Source organism: Fundulus heteroclitus, unplaced genomic scaffold (genome assembly GCF_011125445.2).
Source record: "Fundulus heteroclitus isolate FHET01 unplaced genomic scaffold, MU-UCD_Fhet_4.1 scaffold_66, whole genome shotgun sequence".
NCBI lineage: Eukaryota > Metazoa > Chordata > Actinopteri > Cyprinodontiformes > Fundulidae > Fundulus > Fundulus heteroclitus.
Genome location: NW_023397099.1, coordinates 1,840,639 through 1,858,390, shown reverse-complemented (window position 1 = coordinate 1,858,390; position 17,752 = coordinate 1,840,639). Strand labels below are relative to the sequence as shown.

Sequence of the window (17,752 nt, the reverse complement as noted above, 5' to 3'; positions counted from 1 at the left end):
TATTACACAAATTCAGTTTTCTCTGGTTGAAGGTAGGGGCGGCCGATATATCGAGTATACTCGATGTATCTCAAGTTTTCCTCTGCCCGATAGTTAAAATGACTTTATCGCAACCATCACGTGTAATTTTCATGGCAAGATTGAGCCGCTGTATTTAAAGGTATACTATGCAACCAGGGTTGATTTTCCAGCGAGGCTCCCCCCAGAGGGCGAAAGTAAAAATGCACTGTTGTAAAGATGCTCAGCTGTTCTGGTTTCTCCGTCAAGCCAGGCGCGGTTGTTTTGAGCTTAGCAGACAGGCGAACGCAACGTAAAGTAAAAAAAACGGCAGTACAAACAATGACTAACACAGTGAAAGTATGAACATCAGGGTTTCCCGCAGCGCTATCATGGCGAGGCGGCCGCCTCGCCAAACTCACGCTACCGCCTCGCCAACATTCAAAAAAAAATAAAAATAAAATAATAATAATAATAATAAAATAAATAAATAAAAAAAACTTGCAGTTCTTTGTTGTTGCTTTCGCCCGTGCCAGCGCCATAGAGCTGGCACGGAGCACGGAGCTCTCTATGGCGCTGGCCCGTGCATATAGTGAATGGCAGGGCAAAAACACATGGAGTGTAAAGCAAGACCGACTCTCGCAGTCTTGCACGAGACTTCTGAGCCTGTGGGTGTGGGCCGAGAGCTCTTGCAATTGCAAGTACGGTATTTCCCCCACAGACCACCAGGGCGGCCGAGAAAACCTTTGTTCGACCTGAAATGACTCATTTAATCATCCAAAACGGCATGGAACACATTAATTAACTGAAAAATGTTGCATAGTATGCCTTTAATTCGCTGTGAGTTTAGTTTTTCCCACATGCTATGAACTCATCACTCGCTCCTCCTCTAAACCAGAAAGCGCTCTGGCGCGCGCACACAACAACGAACCCGTGCTCTTACTTAAAGGTATACTATGCAACCGGGGTTGATTTTCCAGCGAGGCTCCCCCCAGAGGGCGAAAGTAAAAGTGCACTGTCATAAAGATGCTCAGCTGTTCTGGTTTCTCCGTCAAGCCAGGGGCGGTTGTTTTGAGCTTAGCAGGCAGGCGAATGCAACGAAAAGTAAAAAAAACGGCAGTACAAACAATGACTAACACAGTGAAATTATGAACATCAGGGTTTCCCGCAGCGCTAAACCCATGCTACCGCCTCGCCAACATTCAAAAAAAAAAAAAGATAATAATAATAATAATGAAAAAAATAAATAAAAAAATACCTCGCGGTTCTTTGTTGTTGCTTTCGCGTGTGCATATAGTGAATGGCAGGGCAAAAACACATGGAGTTCTCGCCGTAAAGCAAGACCGACTCTCGCGGTTTTGCAGGAGACTTCTGAGCCTGTGTGTGCGGGCCGAGGGCTCCTGCAATTGCAAGTGTGGTATTTCCCCCACAGACCACCAGGGCGGCCGAGAAAACCTTTGCTCGACCTGAAATGACTCATTTAATCATCCAAAACGGTATGGAACACATTAATTAACTGAAAAATGTTGCATAGTATGCCTTTAATGTTGACGAGACAGCGAGGACTATGGCGACAGCAAGCGTTTCAGGCAGTGGAAGGATGTCGAACAAAACGCGGTAATTTGCAAAACATGCTGTAACACCACTGCCACAAAAGGTAGCAGTAGATCAAATTTGTTCCACCTAAAACGTCATCCAGTGCTAAATGAAGACTCTTGTAAACTCCGCGTGTTGACAAACCTCCCCACCCCGCCCACCGAACACATACCGAAGGGAACTTTAATTAAACCAGCCATGAAACTGTTGAAACTGGCGTCTTCTTTTGTTAAATCTCATATGACAGAAAAAAACGTTTGTTTAAAATTTCCCAGCACCTAAAGAGCCACGGAAATATTTTTGTGATGCTCTGAATATGTAGCTGCGACTGGTCAGTTGATTTTATAGTCACAATACAAGCTTTTGTTTTTGGGATTGTCACATTTTTATTTTTCTATGGTCACGAGCTTTGGGTCGTGACCGAAAGAACGAGATCCCGGATACAAGCGGCTGAAATGAGTTTTCTCCGTAGTGTGTCTGGGCTCTCCCTTAGAGATAGGGTGAGGAGCTCAGTCATCCGGGGAGGACTCAGAGTAGAGCCGCTGCTCCTCCACATCGAGAGGAGCCAGTTGAGGTGGCTCGGGCATCTGGTCAGGATGCCTCCTGGACGCCTCCCTGGTGAGGTGTTCCGGGCACGTCCCACCGGGAGGAGGCCCAGGGGAAGACCCAGGACACGCTGGAGGGACTATGTCTCTCGGCTCGCCTGGGAACACCTTGGGGTTCCTCCGGAGGAGCTGGCCCAAGTGGCCGGGGAGAGGGACGTCTGGGCCTCCCTACTGAAGCTGCTGCCCCCGCGACCCGACCCCCAGATAAGCGGAAAAAGACGGACGGACGGACGGACATTTTTATACCTTTTATTTCAGGTGTATTTTGTGTCAGATTTTTCCTTGGTGTTCCTTTTGGCTGCTCGGATGGTCCAGTGTTGACCATGAAAGAGCTTTAATGTGACAATATTGTAATTTGTGAAAAGCTTCTATGTGCAGCTGTGGTGGAAAAACATGGCTAAAATAAAACATGTTAAATTCATTTTTATTTTGCAATCAATTTTTCAAACAAAAAAAATTGACACGTTATTATGAGATATACCAATGCAACTTTAGGCACTATTTGGCTAAAAACATTCGTTATTCAAGGTTATTTGAACATATCGCGATATATATCTTGTGTCGTGATATATCACGATCGCCCAAAGACATCGGGATATTAGATTTTCTTCATATCGCCCACCCCTAGTTGAAGGTTGGTAAAACAAAGTGTTGTTCTATAAAAAGACTAGCCTAACTGTAACAGTGTGAATATTTCATCAGGTTGCCTCCCAGGATCAGCAATGATTCCGCTTACAGAAATGTGACTAACCAAGCTCCTCCTCTGAAACTTACGCAATTTCACGTCACCACATCTCTTTTAGGGGAGGGGGGAAATAAAAAATGGCTCACACAAACTCAGTGACCCTACGGGTGAGGCAGGCAATTCAGACATTTGTGTCTTAACTTCTTAAATTTACCAAGAGTGAACAGTGTTCAAGTATAGATCACTCCAGGTTTCTATGTTAGATTTTATGATTGAGGAAAGGAAATATGCGGATGGTAAAGTCATTTCGTCAATGAGAATCATTCAGTATTAAACTGGATAACACACACGTGTGATGTCTTAAACTGTAGTAGGGTACCGTGATTTTAGTCTATAATCAGTCTGGTTGAGAACTGTATGCAAAAATAATGGTTGATACTATTGATTTCTATAACCCCTAGGTTATAGAAATCTTTATGTGCACAATCACAAAAAAGTGATTCTTTTTTGTGCCACATGCTGTTTTTAGTGTGAAACAAAACATGTGCAAAAGTAAAGGGTATTTTAACCAAAGGAGTCAAAGAGACAAGGTATCTTTTTTCTGTTATTGGTTTCTTATTGATTTTAACCAGCTGTATCACTGGTACAAATGGGTTGCTGTGGTTCTACTCAGCCATGCAGGAATGAGTTCATGCAATATTCAATGCACTCTTTCAAAAGCTCTAAAACAGAACTGAAAGTAGCAGAGTCAAGAAGGGATAATATCTGTAATTATTTTTTACCCCAAACTATCAAGGACAAAGTGATACAGTTGTCCTTGATGACAGGATCAATAAATAGTTACTTGGGAAAAAAGCATAATGAACAGCTTGTCAGGAACAATTGATAAAGAATACCACTCATTCAAACTTCATAATGGAAAATAAAATCACATTTGTTATCATAATCGTGAAATCATATCGGTCAAGTTCACCAAATGTGTTCACTTAATATCTCCAACCAGCCAATGATCTCACTGACCATCTTCCACTGATCCAACCAGTCAATAAATAAACCATCCATCCATCCATCCATCCATCCATCCATCCATCCATCCATCCATCCATCCATCCATCCATCCATCCATCCATCCATCCATCCATCATCTGCTGTCGGTGATGACTTCACTGCATCCACAGTGTAGCAAAGAACATTATGGTAGATAAAGTTTATCAAACAGCAATATTAGATCAGCCTAGTTACAGTGTACCACATTTATATGGACACAGGTATGTAAGTAGAAAGTACTATGACCGTTTCTACTTAACCTCTGTTGAAGTCACAAAGTTATTGCAACGTGTTTTTGGAGAAACAAAAAGCATTTTTTCCTTTGAAATTCAAAAATAGCATTAAGTTCCCTTTACCCAAAGTGAACCATAAAGAGTCTTGAAACTTTTAACAAATTGCCACAATTTGACAAGATTCAAACATAATTACAACATGCATAAGAACACCCTATCCATGGTCTGAGAAATCCTAAAAGAGGATGGTTAAATTTTTGCTGTCAACTTACCTCTTAAAGGATTGTTGCTGCCTCTTGTCTTATAATCAAAAAGCCTGGCTTTGATCAAGGTTGAGGCTTTGCCACAAGAGGCAAAGCTTCACCTGACAGAGAACCCAGAAGCTGCTGTGGCTCGACTGAGTGTTGAAAGAGGAAATGGAAATGGGAAAGAAAGGAAGAAAGGACTCCTCAGTGTTCTACTTCAACCAACTGCGACTGCCAGCTCCCTCTCCGTTCTGTTTGTCGGTCCCTCCCCTTCCCTCAATCCTGACCAGGATGGGCCTATGAAGTCCTTGGAGAGCCAAGCAGACATGTTGTCAGCAGCAGGTTATACAGGGTTAATTAAAGGAAGAGGACAATGCAGAACAGAGCCAAATAAAAGAGGGATTACTCACTAAATAGGAACTCACTGTGCTTTGGTCCATTTGGCTGAAAGCTTCAAACCGAAATAAATAAATAATGCCATGCATAATATGGGAGAGATGAGATGCTAAGAGATGTCAGTCCATGTGTTCACATGTTCGTCTCTCTTTACTCCTATGAGACAGCTAACTGTAGCTTCTGTTTCTGCAGATCACTCACATAGAGCTATGTCTGATTCACAACGGACTATTTCTTTACAGAACACCATGAGTAGATTACAGAAAATTATTTTAAACCACTTGCTGTTAAAGTGTGTATGAAATATTCCCAGCAGGTACAAGCTGACACATGGTTGCAACAGAAGGGTTCTTTTCTTACTTGGAAAAGTTAGGGCCAAACAACCATAACTTTAAAGGTGAAAAATGCTAAAGAAAAGAAATGACAAACACAAGTAAAGGCATTTAGATATTTTCAAGAATGATGCAAATTTGTATTGTATCATATGTTGTAAACTTTTATCAGAACCATAATCCAAAAAAACAGCAACGTACTTTTACTTTTGGTGAGTACATGTACTTTTTCTAGTTAAGTGAAGTTGTTGTTGACGTTGACCTTTTCTTAATCATACTATGTGAATATGTAAAAAAAGAAAGAACTTAATCTAATCATAGAGCAAGAAAAAAATATTTTCAAGGTACAAAAGTCTTGGAACAACCTATTACTTCTTGTTTATAAAGAAAACATGTTTTGAAGGATATTTAGACACGTGGTTTGTTACAGAGTGTGGAATCTAACTCAATTAATTTCAACCCAAATGAATAAGAAAGGAACAAGGTGACCTTGGAGGAAAAAGCTGGAAATATGTCTGTTGCCAAGCAGTGACAGACAGCAAGACGTCAGCAGTGTCTGACTGAGCTGGTCAACACGTCCAGGCTCCCTGCTGCATTGCAGTCAAATATGACAAAAGTTAGTCAGCAGTGTGGGCGTTTGCAGAAGGCCTGATATGTCCCAGTAGAGTTTGCTCAAGTCTACAGCAAGAGGGAAAAAAAGAGGTCGTAAGCCAGAGACTGTAAAGAAGAATATTTTTCAACAAACACTGAATAATGTAAAAGTTGATCAGCAATGTTGAAATAAAAGAAGTTTACCATTTTATTAACATATAGGGTTGAATTGTGGTTAAAACTCATATTGTCATGATCTGGCCTGCCATCTTCATCCTGCCACTCCCCAGAGCTCAGAATTAACTAAGCCTTACGGAGTGCAGCTGCAAGCCTACCTGTTCACTGCTTTGCAATCAGCTCATGCAATACACCTGTTCCTTTTCCTTTATAAGATAAGATTATTGAAAGCTTTCAGATAGAAGATGTTCAGCATTTTTCATGCCTGTTAACATGTTATTGTTTTTTTGTTTTTACCACTACCACGTTTCTTGGATTTTCCTGTTTTGCTAGCCATTGTCTGACATCTTCCTGAATATCCAACTATGAGATTTGGCCGCTCTTGGTCATATAACCCAATTAGCAATGGACTCTTTCTACAATTACATAGACAAGTCTTTGAGAAGGGCAGCCCACACAGAGCAAGTGTTGTATATTGACCTGAAAATTCCTTTAATACATCTCACATTACGCTAATACTTGGGTCAAAAGCTACAAGGCGCTGCTTTAAGAATTTTTTATTTTATTAATATTTTATTAGAATGGCATGTTAACAAGTATTTATAGACTTTTCAATTATCAATGTCAAAGGTTTTACTGGTTTTAATGCACTGAACACCATTTTTTTAAGTGCTGACCAGCTTTTTTGTGTCTTTCTAATGAATAAAGATATTTATGGCAAGGAAAAAATCAATAGCCCAGACCATCCATCCATCATCCATATTCTAACACGCTTATCCCTGCTGGGTTCATGAGGGGTGCCGGTGTCTATCTCCAGCTGTCAATGGGCGAGAGGAGGGATACAACCTGGACATGTCGGCAGTCCATCGCAGGGCAGAAATAGCCCAGACTTTTGCCCAATTTACTGTAATATCACCAAGACCTGCTGCGCTAGGATAACAAAGGCTACAGGTGTCGTTGTACCAAACGACTTATCCATGGCAGAATTTGTATCCCCTGTGTCAGGAGAGTGTTTGAAATGAATAAAACTTTTAACCTCCATCTTTGTGAAGTCTAAATATTTTTAAACATCACATTCTAATAAAATGAAATTGATTTTTTTAAACTCCTAATACATTGTTCTATTTTTAAAAGCGACATATCTCGTTTTCTTAATATGGTTAATATCTCTATATGGTTCTTGGTTGAATTAAAATCTTATTAAATCTGATAATTTTGGCTGTACCTTTATTCAGTGTTCATTTGATCACACGTGAAATCCGCTTTATATGATCTATTCATGCGGGTCTAGCTACCAAAAAAGAAAAAGAATAAAGACGAACAAGTAAACAGCTGTGATGGACTCAGGAAGGTGGATTTGTGGTTTCAGCAGACAGACAATGTGACAATCTAATAACATAAAGCTAATATTTTCATGACACATTAAATGACCACAGAGCCGTTTTCTTTTCCAGAACGTGTTATATTAAGAGATCAATCGAGTTTTAACCGACATAGCAATCCCTTATGATAGCACTAAAAAGTGTTACATTTTCAGTTTTTTCACACTAATTGAACGATAATGTAACAACACCATTGCTATATTTCGTTAAGAAAAGTAAAGCATCTTCATTTCCACTCCTAATAGGTTGGAAATGAGGAGGAGTTGACTGGATTCATTCTTCCAGCTGAATGCGCTCCCGACGCAGGGGATACAAGTCGTTTGGCACCTGTGGTATCCTAGCGCAGCAGGTCTCAATGATATTACAGTAAATTGGGCAAAAGTCTGGGCTATTTCTGCCCTGCGATGGACTGGCAACATGTCCATGTTGTACCCCACCTTTCGCCCATTGACAGCTGGAGATCGGCACCGGCACCCCTCGCGAACCCAGCAGGGATAAGCGTGTTAGAAAATGAATGATGGATGGACTGGGCTATTTATTTTTTCCTTGCCATAAAGATCTTTGCCAACTGGCGCCAGAAAATGCTATTATTGGGCTTTCTTCGTCTGGAAACAAATGTTTACAACTCTTTACAGGCGCAGCCATGATGAACGGTTGAACGCGCACAGCTGACAATACAGCGATCTGATTAGCTGAGCAGCAAAAATCAAATCACGTGACCTCTTGGACGGAGTGCAACTGTTTAGATGTTTTATCGCCTATAACTTATTAATATGCAAGTGAAAACGTGGGAACATTGGTGTTTTGAGATCACTGCTATGTGTAGCAAAGTTGCCCCCTGACAGTTCATACGAAACTTCTTAAGGAGACGTCCTACAGATTCTGGCCCACAGACTATGAGTGAACATCTCTCAACTAATCCCTTGATTATCTTCACCTGGAGTATGCTATCTCCAGGTTAGGAGACACCCTCACCTATACTCAGTAAGAGAAGGGCGGGCATGAATTCAGCTCAACATTGAGAGTTTGGCAATATTTCTCATCAGCAAAAATGATTGGACAGTTGAACTATGGAAAATAAAGGAGCCCCTCACATAACTCATATTAAGATCGCAATGTTTTGTCATTGAACGACTAAGATAATCAGGTCACCTTCCTTGTTTAAAATAATGTTATATCATCAGTCTCTAATGAGTATCTTTGGCACAACAGATCCAGATACAGGAACACATTTAAATGGAGATTTAAGCCTTCTAAGAAAACCTAAATATGCCAATACCTTCTCTAAAAAGTAGTTGGAAATGTATTCAAATGTCACAGTACCCTTGTTTTGTCACCTTGGCTTTATTAGGCGCCCGCCTATCCATTGAAAATGCATGGCGGAGGCCTTATACTATGCACCTAATAAGGGGTTCTTTATTATTATTAGGCACCCGCCTATGCATTGAAAATGCATGGCGGAGGCCTTATACTATGCACCTAATAAGGGTTTCTTTATTTTTATTGCTTTTTATTCTTCCGTCACCATTAATACAGCCCGAACCGTAGGCTGTACCCCCACAAACTATTCATCAAAACGTGCGTCTCGACGCCGCAAAGTGTGCTATTTGTACTTGACGCCATTTAAAGTTACCGTGGTGACAAAATTAACCAAAAACCACTTTTCAAAACCACTTCCTAGACACAGTTGACCTCTCAAAAATGCAGAGCTCAGCATCACATTTTTTTTTGGTACAGTGGTTTAGGTGTTGGGCTGGTGCACCAAAGGTCGCAGGTTCGCAACCCGCTCGGGGGTACCCAATATTTTTGATTTTTTTTTTTCACAAGTAACAAATAAATAATTTGAACAACTGATATAAATGAGTGAATGATGAAAAAATTGCAACAGCAAGAACTACCCCCCGGCCAATACAGCACCACTCACCTGTGGGAAATGGCACTACACACCATTTTTGTCAAATGTTGAGTTCTGGAACTAGATTTGGTGAGGCTTAGTTGCTAAAGGAGGCCGATCTCACACATGGCCTTTAGTGAGCTTTGGTGACATTAAGTATTGGCACCCTTTTTGAGGAACTTCCCAGTACAGGATTTGGACCAAACTAACAGAGTACAATCACCCGGTGATACTGGACACAACCATGTTAGCGGCTAACGCTTAGCATGTTGCTAACCGGAAGTAGCTCTAGGAAGGTCTCACCAACTTCTGCTTCACAGAGTTTGTACTTCCTTTAGTAGTTTGTAATGCCTTTAACATTTTTATTCACATATTTCATTTTTTCATGCTACACTGAAGTATTTAATCATGTTTTAATAACACCAATTTTCCATGCTGCTTGGATGCAGACCTTCTCCTGTCGGCTGGTTTTGACGAAGACAAATCCTTTTCACACTCAGAAGATTTGATTTAAAATCCCCAAGTGATAAAAGCCTACGACCAAGGAACTAAGAAAGCTTTGCCTTTGACGGTTACGTGCACCACCAGGCGGGCGCCTTCTTCAACTTCTTCAGAAGTTGAACGATTCTAGTTAGCATCTTCTGTCTAAACCAAAATGAAACTATTTTTAATATAAATAATAAAAGCGTGGTATTAGACAACCAGTTGTATAATATTCAGGTCTGGTGCATAGATAAAAATGCAATTAGTGCCTGATGTAATCTGTTTTTGTATGAGTTTAAGGTCAGTCATTATGATAGCATCACTGTTTCACATGAAACACATGAACCCCGGCCGTCAGGATGAACTGAATGCATTAATATACAGATGGCTGTATGGAAACACTAATTACCCAAACTGTGCACATGTTTAATGTTAGAGATAAGAAAGGTTTCCTGAATAATTCACTCTAGCCTTGAAAGGGAGGAAAGGAAAAGTATTAGCATATAAAGTGAGTCAGTCACTAGATAATTTTTTTTGCCTTTTTACTTATATGTAAAATATGTCAGGTTTTCAAACTGTGTGAGCTTGCTGAAAACCTGGTCATATGGGGCTCATCATCACTCAGAAAAACAGACAGGCAGCTCTGACCTCACTCAGCATTATTCCTTCGGCCTTGTCACCCCAGGGGTCCATTCTGATGGGGTCAGGTGGGCCACTCGAGGAGTGAACCAATGACAAGTTAAAGTAGGCAGGCTATTTTAGTTTTATGTCTCTGAAGCTGGAACTACTGACAAAATGCTGGTCAATGTCAAAGGTATTCTACATGTGTGAACAGTTTGACATGTAGAAATTATATTTTGTGGTAAGATGGAAAACATATTGTGTAGAAACATGTGAAAAATGTGGAAAACATGTCAGATATAGTTACAAGTGCAGAAATGATACTGTGTAGTAAAAGGTGAAGCATGAAAAATGTCACAATTGAAACTGAAAGTGAAACAGGGACACTAAGGGGAAATTATATTGTGTAGTAAGGTGGGAACTTATAAAAATGATATTGTGTTGTGAAACACCTATAGGCAAACCTTCACCAAGTGGTTCCAGTGAAAATTTTTCCACATGTAAAACCCATGCTTTACACGTTACATATTTTTCTATATTTACAGTCATATTCAATACATTTGAACATTTTAAAATGTCATTTTCATCTCAATTGAGTTATTTCAATAACTCAATTGAGCAAGGGAAACACATTATATAGATTTGTATAGACTGATGATGTTGTAAAGTCTTTATTTCTGTTAATTATGATTTTCTCCAACCTTAGCTAATAAGATCACACCATTTAAGATTAGAATATTGCATCACACCAATAAAAAAAGCAAAATCTTTCATGCAGAAATGGGGGGCCTAATAAAAAGTATGTTCAATACCAGCTTAATGCTTTTTTTACAAGCTACCTTTAACCTGACAAACGGCTCTTAGAAATTCATATTATAATTTATTAAATATGAGTGTATTTTTATGTTTTTTTAGAAACTGACATATACCGGCTTATGTGGAACAAGTTGATTTCTTCTGCAAGGGTGGGGATGAAAAGAAATTCTGACTGGGACATTCCTCATGATTACAGACCCTGTACAAAATGGTAGTGTTTGCTGTTGATATATTCATTAATATAATGGCAACACCAAAACTTCTGGCATGGGTATGTTTTTTAGGCCTCAGTTTTAAATAGATACAGAGTAAGTACAATACAAAATAAACATGGAAACACACACACACAGAGACAGGCTGAACATAGCTAGATGTTTGAATCTTTGATAGAACATTTTCAAATTAGAAAAAGTTTGCCAAGTTTAGTCTGTATTCCCCAAGTGGATTTGATAAACTCTGAGAGCCAGAAAAAGACAAAAGACTGGGGAATGTGAAGAGACTGAAAAGGAAAACTACAGACACCTTAGATAGCAGAAGCGTTGAGTTGCTGCAGTTTCAGGTGGAATGCTAGAGGATATTTTCTTCCTGAGCAGCGCCAACGGCAGAGTTGAACGACATGCACAAACTTAGATAATGACTGGCTTTGTCAGTGATACTGAGACCCTCTTTCCCTGCAAATCTCCTCACCGCTTACGGCAGCACTTGACAAGCGCAGCTTCACCACGACCGTCACAGAGAGACAGCCTGGATCTTGCTGCTTGGCAACACATGCACCAATCTGCAGACACACGCTTAAATGTAGACGAGGACAACCGCACCAACAAGATCTCTTTTGTTGAAAGTGGACAGCAAAATCGTAGCACACATTTCAACACAGTTGCCCCCAATCCCCCAAAGCTTCATACCAAAATAAACAAACAAATAATTAAAAAGTGCAGAGCCAGCTGCCGGAGTCCAGTCACCAGAGGTGGAGAGATGGCAGCAGCACACACTCGAGACAATGGGACGCTAAAAGCAAAGCCCTGTAACTTATTCATGTCTCTGCTGAGAAATGGGAGCCTGCTGGTGTCAAAACATTCTCCATAGGCTTTCCTTCTTGACAGCAAAGCCACGTGCCCATCTCATCTATGTTGCATGACAGGGGATATTTTTAGAGATGAAAAGGGCTTTTAGGTAAAAGCTGAGATCTCCATTGTTTTCAAACTTACTAACCATCTGAGGGACCTGGCCATCTCCAGATACTCTCTGGATTAATTTGTAATCATATCTTGCTCAACATTTTTAAATTTACACTGATGAAACATGAACAATTCAGCAAATATTCATGATTATTTAAATTATTAAAATTATTGTTTAAAATTGTATACAATTATTAATTTGTTTTTGAGTAGGCTTTTTTAAAAAAAATCTCACCCATTGACAGCTGGAGATAGGCACCAGCACCCCTCGCAACCCCAGTAGGGATAAGTGTGTTGGAAAATGGATGGATGGACTTGCAGCTGGACTTCACTTGACTTGTTGCACATCCCAAAGAAGTTGTGTTTAATCAGAACGTTTTGCTTCAATCCCGGCCTCCCAAGAGTGATCTCTGCAGTATGCTGCCAGAGCCGTTAAACTGTGACTGAATGCATGTTGATTTGGGCATATTGGTCATGACATGATGAGTCATTTAAATGCATTTCTGGATTTGGAATTTGTTGGTTTGGAATAAAGCTGGTAGCACACATACTGTGAAGAGCATGAAGCATAATGAGCCTCCTGGGAGCTCAGTTTATGTACACAGAGCATGTACTCACTTTATGTTTCCTGAAAACTCTTTCTACAATTGCAAGTGTACCTGGAGGACTGGCACACTCTGTGTACTCCATGCTCCCGTTACACTTCGGTGATACAATAAGAGCTGTGTTTGTGTGGCCCTCATCGCTTAGACTGACATTAAACTTTAATAACCAGTGATTAGCGGCTTTGTTGAGAAAATAGTCACTTTATAGTTCTGTTTAGTGGACAAACAAGTTGTCTGAACTACATTTTCTGTCCTGCGTGCATCTGCAGTTCTGCTGCAAGAGTTATTAACCCAGGGTTTTTGGGTTTCTCCTGTGTTGTGTTTTCTCCCTTTTCCTGTTGTTTAGGTTCTCCAAGGTGTTGTTCTTAGTTCATCCTTGTGTTCTGGTCTTTGAACATTTGGAATCCTTTCCATCTCTGTAAAACTTTCCCACCTCGTTTGATAGTTTCTTTGTGTCTGAGTTCCACGCCATTTGGTTTATTAGTCTGTCTCTCAGCTTCCTTGCTTTCCTTCTGTCACAACTGTTCCACATTTCCTCTGATTATCTCATCTGATTTATTTGTCATCCTCCACCCTTGCTCCAGTATTCAAGCTACTGATTTCACTACCGCTCTCCGTTATCCTGTCTGTTTGAATGTTTTTACCATTTTTCTGCCATGCTTCTTAACCTGCTTTTCTGTTTCATTATTAAAGAACTCCATTTTGCCAGTTCAGTCTCTGCATTTGAGTCATTCACCAAACCGGACCATGACATCTGCCAGCAACTCAATTCCCTATTAGACACAAGAAAAAATGGATTGGTATGAAGGAAAAACATTAGATATGCAATAATCAGAAAAACTAACATATTTCATCCTAACACATTCATAATTAAAACAGTTAAAAGTGAAGAAAATATGGCTGTCAGTGTGGATTTTGGTGTGAAGAATTAAGCTAAATGTTTCTCTTGTACTTTTCTTTTCTGAACTGCCAGCATGCTCCTTTCCGGTGGTGAAAACTCTCCAAAGGTAAGGCAGTAAACAGATTGTTTGAACCTGGGACTTATCCCGTACTCATTTTACCTCCAGCCAGAGGCTTTGGGATAAAAAGAGGAAAATGGTCGTGGGAGACAGATCTTGTTCTCTGGAGGTAAAGTCAGTCTGAGGTGTGAAATCTGGGATATAAATTTTCTCCTGAGCTTTGGTGTATGTCAGTGAGAAGTGACAGCTCATCCTCCAACAATCACCCGTCACAGCAATGCTGGGGGAAGCATTGGGTATTTTCTTTTTTATCTCCATTTATTTAGCTTTTGGGGAAAAAAGGGAAAGGAAGAAACAAATAAAACAAGGTTTCATAGTTCAAAACTCTGATCCTGTGGGAAGATTGTTGCCTCTGGGAAACCAAAGGAAAGGCAGACATTGATATTTGCACTAAGACAGACTGCACTTGAGGAAAAGCAGAATTATTATTTTTTAAACCAAAGGAAGGCGAGGAACTTAAACAAAACAATCCAATATACAAGCTTAAGATCAGGCCCAGACAGTGAATAAAACGGTTCACCAGAGACAAAGGCTGTTTTTGGTGAACAAAAGTTGTGTTTATCCATTTAATACAGTTTCTGTAGGGGAGCTCAATCGTTTTTTGTCGACCCCTTGCATGGAGGCAGCATAAAAACCTCTCGTTGCATCTCAAATTCTGCTCCACCACCTGAGTTCATTCCACAGTGCTATACCCTCTGAGTTTACTCTGACTTCACTACTTCTGTAAATTCTTGGAATACTTTCCCTGCAATAGTTATTAAACTAGTTTGAAATTTCCCAATTAATACAACACTGAGCTGCAGCCTTTTAAAGCATGTAGAGGTTGTTTAGATCAGAGCCTAAATCTATACATATAATATCTAGTTTCATGACAGAGGTCACAAAGGATATAATCAATAAAGTAATGTTAAAGACAATGTTTAATTTATGACATTGTCGTAAACCCTTTTATGAATTGAGCACACTACACTGAAACGACAAAAAGGCTGCAACAAAAGGATTATAAAGGGTTGCCAAACATCAAGACACAGGCATCAATCCCAAGTCTTTTTTAATTACATCATCATGTAGCTACCTCATCATGTTCACTGAATTATGTTGCCTGACATCCACTCTTTAGGAAATCCTGCAACATTCTGTCAGGTTTGCTGTAGTATTGCAACAAAGCTGCTCTAATTGAAATCAAAAGATTAAGAGCCGTCTAGATCTCAACACGTCTGGTTGTTTGAGGTTGTTTCCACCTCATGCTGTTCTGGCTGTGAGGTACAAGTAGAAGCTGTGACATTGGAAAATGTCACTGCATCAGTCGATTTTTTCGCAGCCTGTCTTGATGTCAGTCACTAAAATCTTTCTTGACAGGTTTAATCAAAAGCACATCTGCGCAACAATCTGCAGGCAGGAGGTTCTTCAGCTGCATCACTTAAAACATATTGCCTGACTGAACTCCATTCCTTGGGTTCAGTTTGCAACATGATAGAAGAAAACACAGACTTTATCTGCAATAGAACCACGTCTTTGGATCTGAGCTTCGCTGGGAAGTTTCTGTCCTGCTGGGTCCCCTACTCAGACCAGATGAAGCCAAACACTGGTAGGCTGACTTCTAACAAAAGCAACCTCTAGATGTGTCAGTTGGTGTATCCTCAGATCACTTTATTTAGGGGTGTAAGAAGGTAGTAACATGTACTGGAAAATCTCATAACACCCTATATCACATGCAATAACACCATAGTGATGTAATTGTTTTTGCAATGTGCACCAAAATTATAAAGCTGAAACGACTCACATGTCACAATGAATTTTTTTGACATTTAAAAACAAAAATATTTGTTGAATTAAAATATACAATTTAATTCTTATCAACAATAAACTAAAGATGAAAATAAAAGCTAACAATCTCCTAATTTATTTGCCTTGATTTCTATTAAAAAAAATATTAAAACTCTATTCTCAGCAACAGGAGAGGGACACAGTTCACCTTTTTTGTCTTATTTAGCCAAAATTAATGAAATTACAACTAGGTACTCTTCACGCATATGATGATAAAGCAAAATTTGTGTTATGTATGTGTTAGTCTTACAAACATCAAATTTTAAGACAGTAAGTAATTTCAAGTCAGTTGTCCTTGAAACCTCCTGGTGCCCTCTAACAATGGGCCACAAGATCCCAGAGGGTTTGATCAGCTCAGTAATCCGTCCTTTATTTTTATTCATGCACCAACTTCATCAAAAGCACATCACACACCTGTGTCCGGCGCATTTGCTCCTAAAAGTGCTCTTCTGGTTGGAGCTTATAATGAATGGCAACTAGAAAAGTTAATGAATCTTATGTTAACTTTGATTCAATGTCTAAGAAACAAAGTGAGAGTAAAAGGCTATAAGCATAATATCATGATTGGTAAAGACAAACATTTTGCATCTCAGCTTGGGTTATTCTACCCCCCGTCACATCTGCACAGCACCAGCAATCACAACAACATTGCTCGACATTGTCCTTACCTGTCAATGTCACCCTGCATCTCTTTGCTTCCTCTTTGGGTGATCTCCCGGGTAGGAGCTACATCAGAGGACCGGCTGGTGTTCCTTCCATACAGATGGAGGGCACTGTCGGTCAGGTATCTGCAAGAAGTGAATAAATTAAAAATGTTAAAATTAAAACAATGGGTTTAATAATTCTATATCTTGTTTCATCAAGTTTTTTATTTCTCTAGACCAGGGTTTCCCAAAGTGTAGTGCGCTGTGGGTGCACGAGCTGCCACTAGGGGGTGCGCGAGGCGAAAACTGTAACCCCTTCCCCCCCCCCCCACACAATAAAGATGTGTAAATAACATTTCTTTTGTAAAGTTAAAAAACCGTTAATTTAATCAATAAATAAATATGTGTTGTAATGATCCTTATTAGACTTTATTGCTAAGTGCTGTTGCACACTTACTGCTCCTTTAAATCAGATCGCTTTGGGGTCATACCAGAGGAAATGTGTGGCTTCCGGGGGAAATAAAGTGTTAGCAGCAAAACCTTGGTCTGGTGCTTGGGTCTCATAATGGAACGATACAGTATTAACACGAAAATGTTAATAAACTGTATTTATTTAGAAGAAATCTTTTTCTACACTTCATTTTAAGATGAAAAATCCGCAGTGCTGTATATGCGCATATAGCTTGTGTGGTCTCTGCTTCAATAATTCTCGCAAATATGCTCAATAGGCTAAAAAACAGGGGAACAGGTGAGACATCTAAGGTCAAAGTTAGACATTAAAGAGAAGAGGAAGAGAGTGAGAGAGAAATTTGAGGCATAAGAGGAGAGAATCGCAACGAATCCGGGAGAAGAAACCGAGCGAGAATCAGAAAATGCCTCTTCCTCTCTCCTGGCTTTACGTCGTTTACGTCAGCAAGGAACATTTAATTCGGGCCGAAAGTTTTTTTTACGAGATTAAATTGAGTGACTCTGTCTCTATGGATCGCGCAGCGCCTACAACCAGCGCGCCGTGCTGCTTATGGTGCCATGACTTTGAACCTGTGACACCTTTGACGCGCATGACACACAACCGCGTGTCGTTACCCTGGGTCCTGGGAAAAGAAATAAAAAAAACGCTGCTCCTGGGGGATTTCTTGACTATGCTCGTGCACAGAGCTGTAATACTTCTCATTGCGATTCAGACAGGCGCAGACTGCACCGCGCAGTTCATTTTAAAAAGGCAGTTTTAGCGCATATTCAGACAAAAACGGGCTGGGGGAGCCGAGGTGTGTTGCCGTGGGCATGAGGTAACCTGTGAAACAATCAGAAAGATTTCTCTGATTATAACATCTCTATGAGCGCTAGAGTTATTGTTACTCTGTGCTGCTTTAACAGTTTGT

The 17,752-nt window shown here is 40.1% G+C and overlaps 1 protein-coding gene across 13 annotated transcripts in view; it reads right to left on the bottom strand.

The window, feature by feature from the left end:
• nav3 (neuron navigator 3) overlaps positions 1-16,528 on the bottom strand; it is a 93,798-nt gene extending 77,270 nt beyond the window's left edge. For all 13 annotated transcript variants that reach the window (XM_036133696.1, XM_036133698.1, XM_036133700.1 and 10 more), the window contains exon 1: positions 16,398-16,528. In XM_036133696.1, coding sequence (XP_035989589.1) covers positions 16,398-16,417 — 20 coding nt within the window. In that variant the 5' untranslated portion in view covers positions 16,418-16,528. The remainder of the gene's footprint in view (positions 1-16,397) is intronic.
• Positions 16,529-17,752: the final 1,224 nt, after the last annotated feature.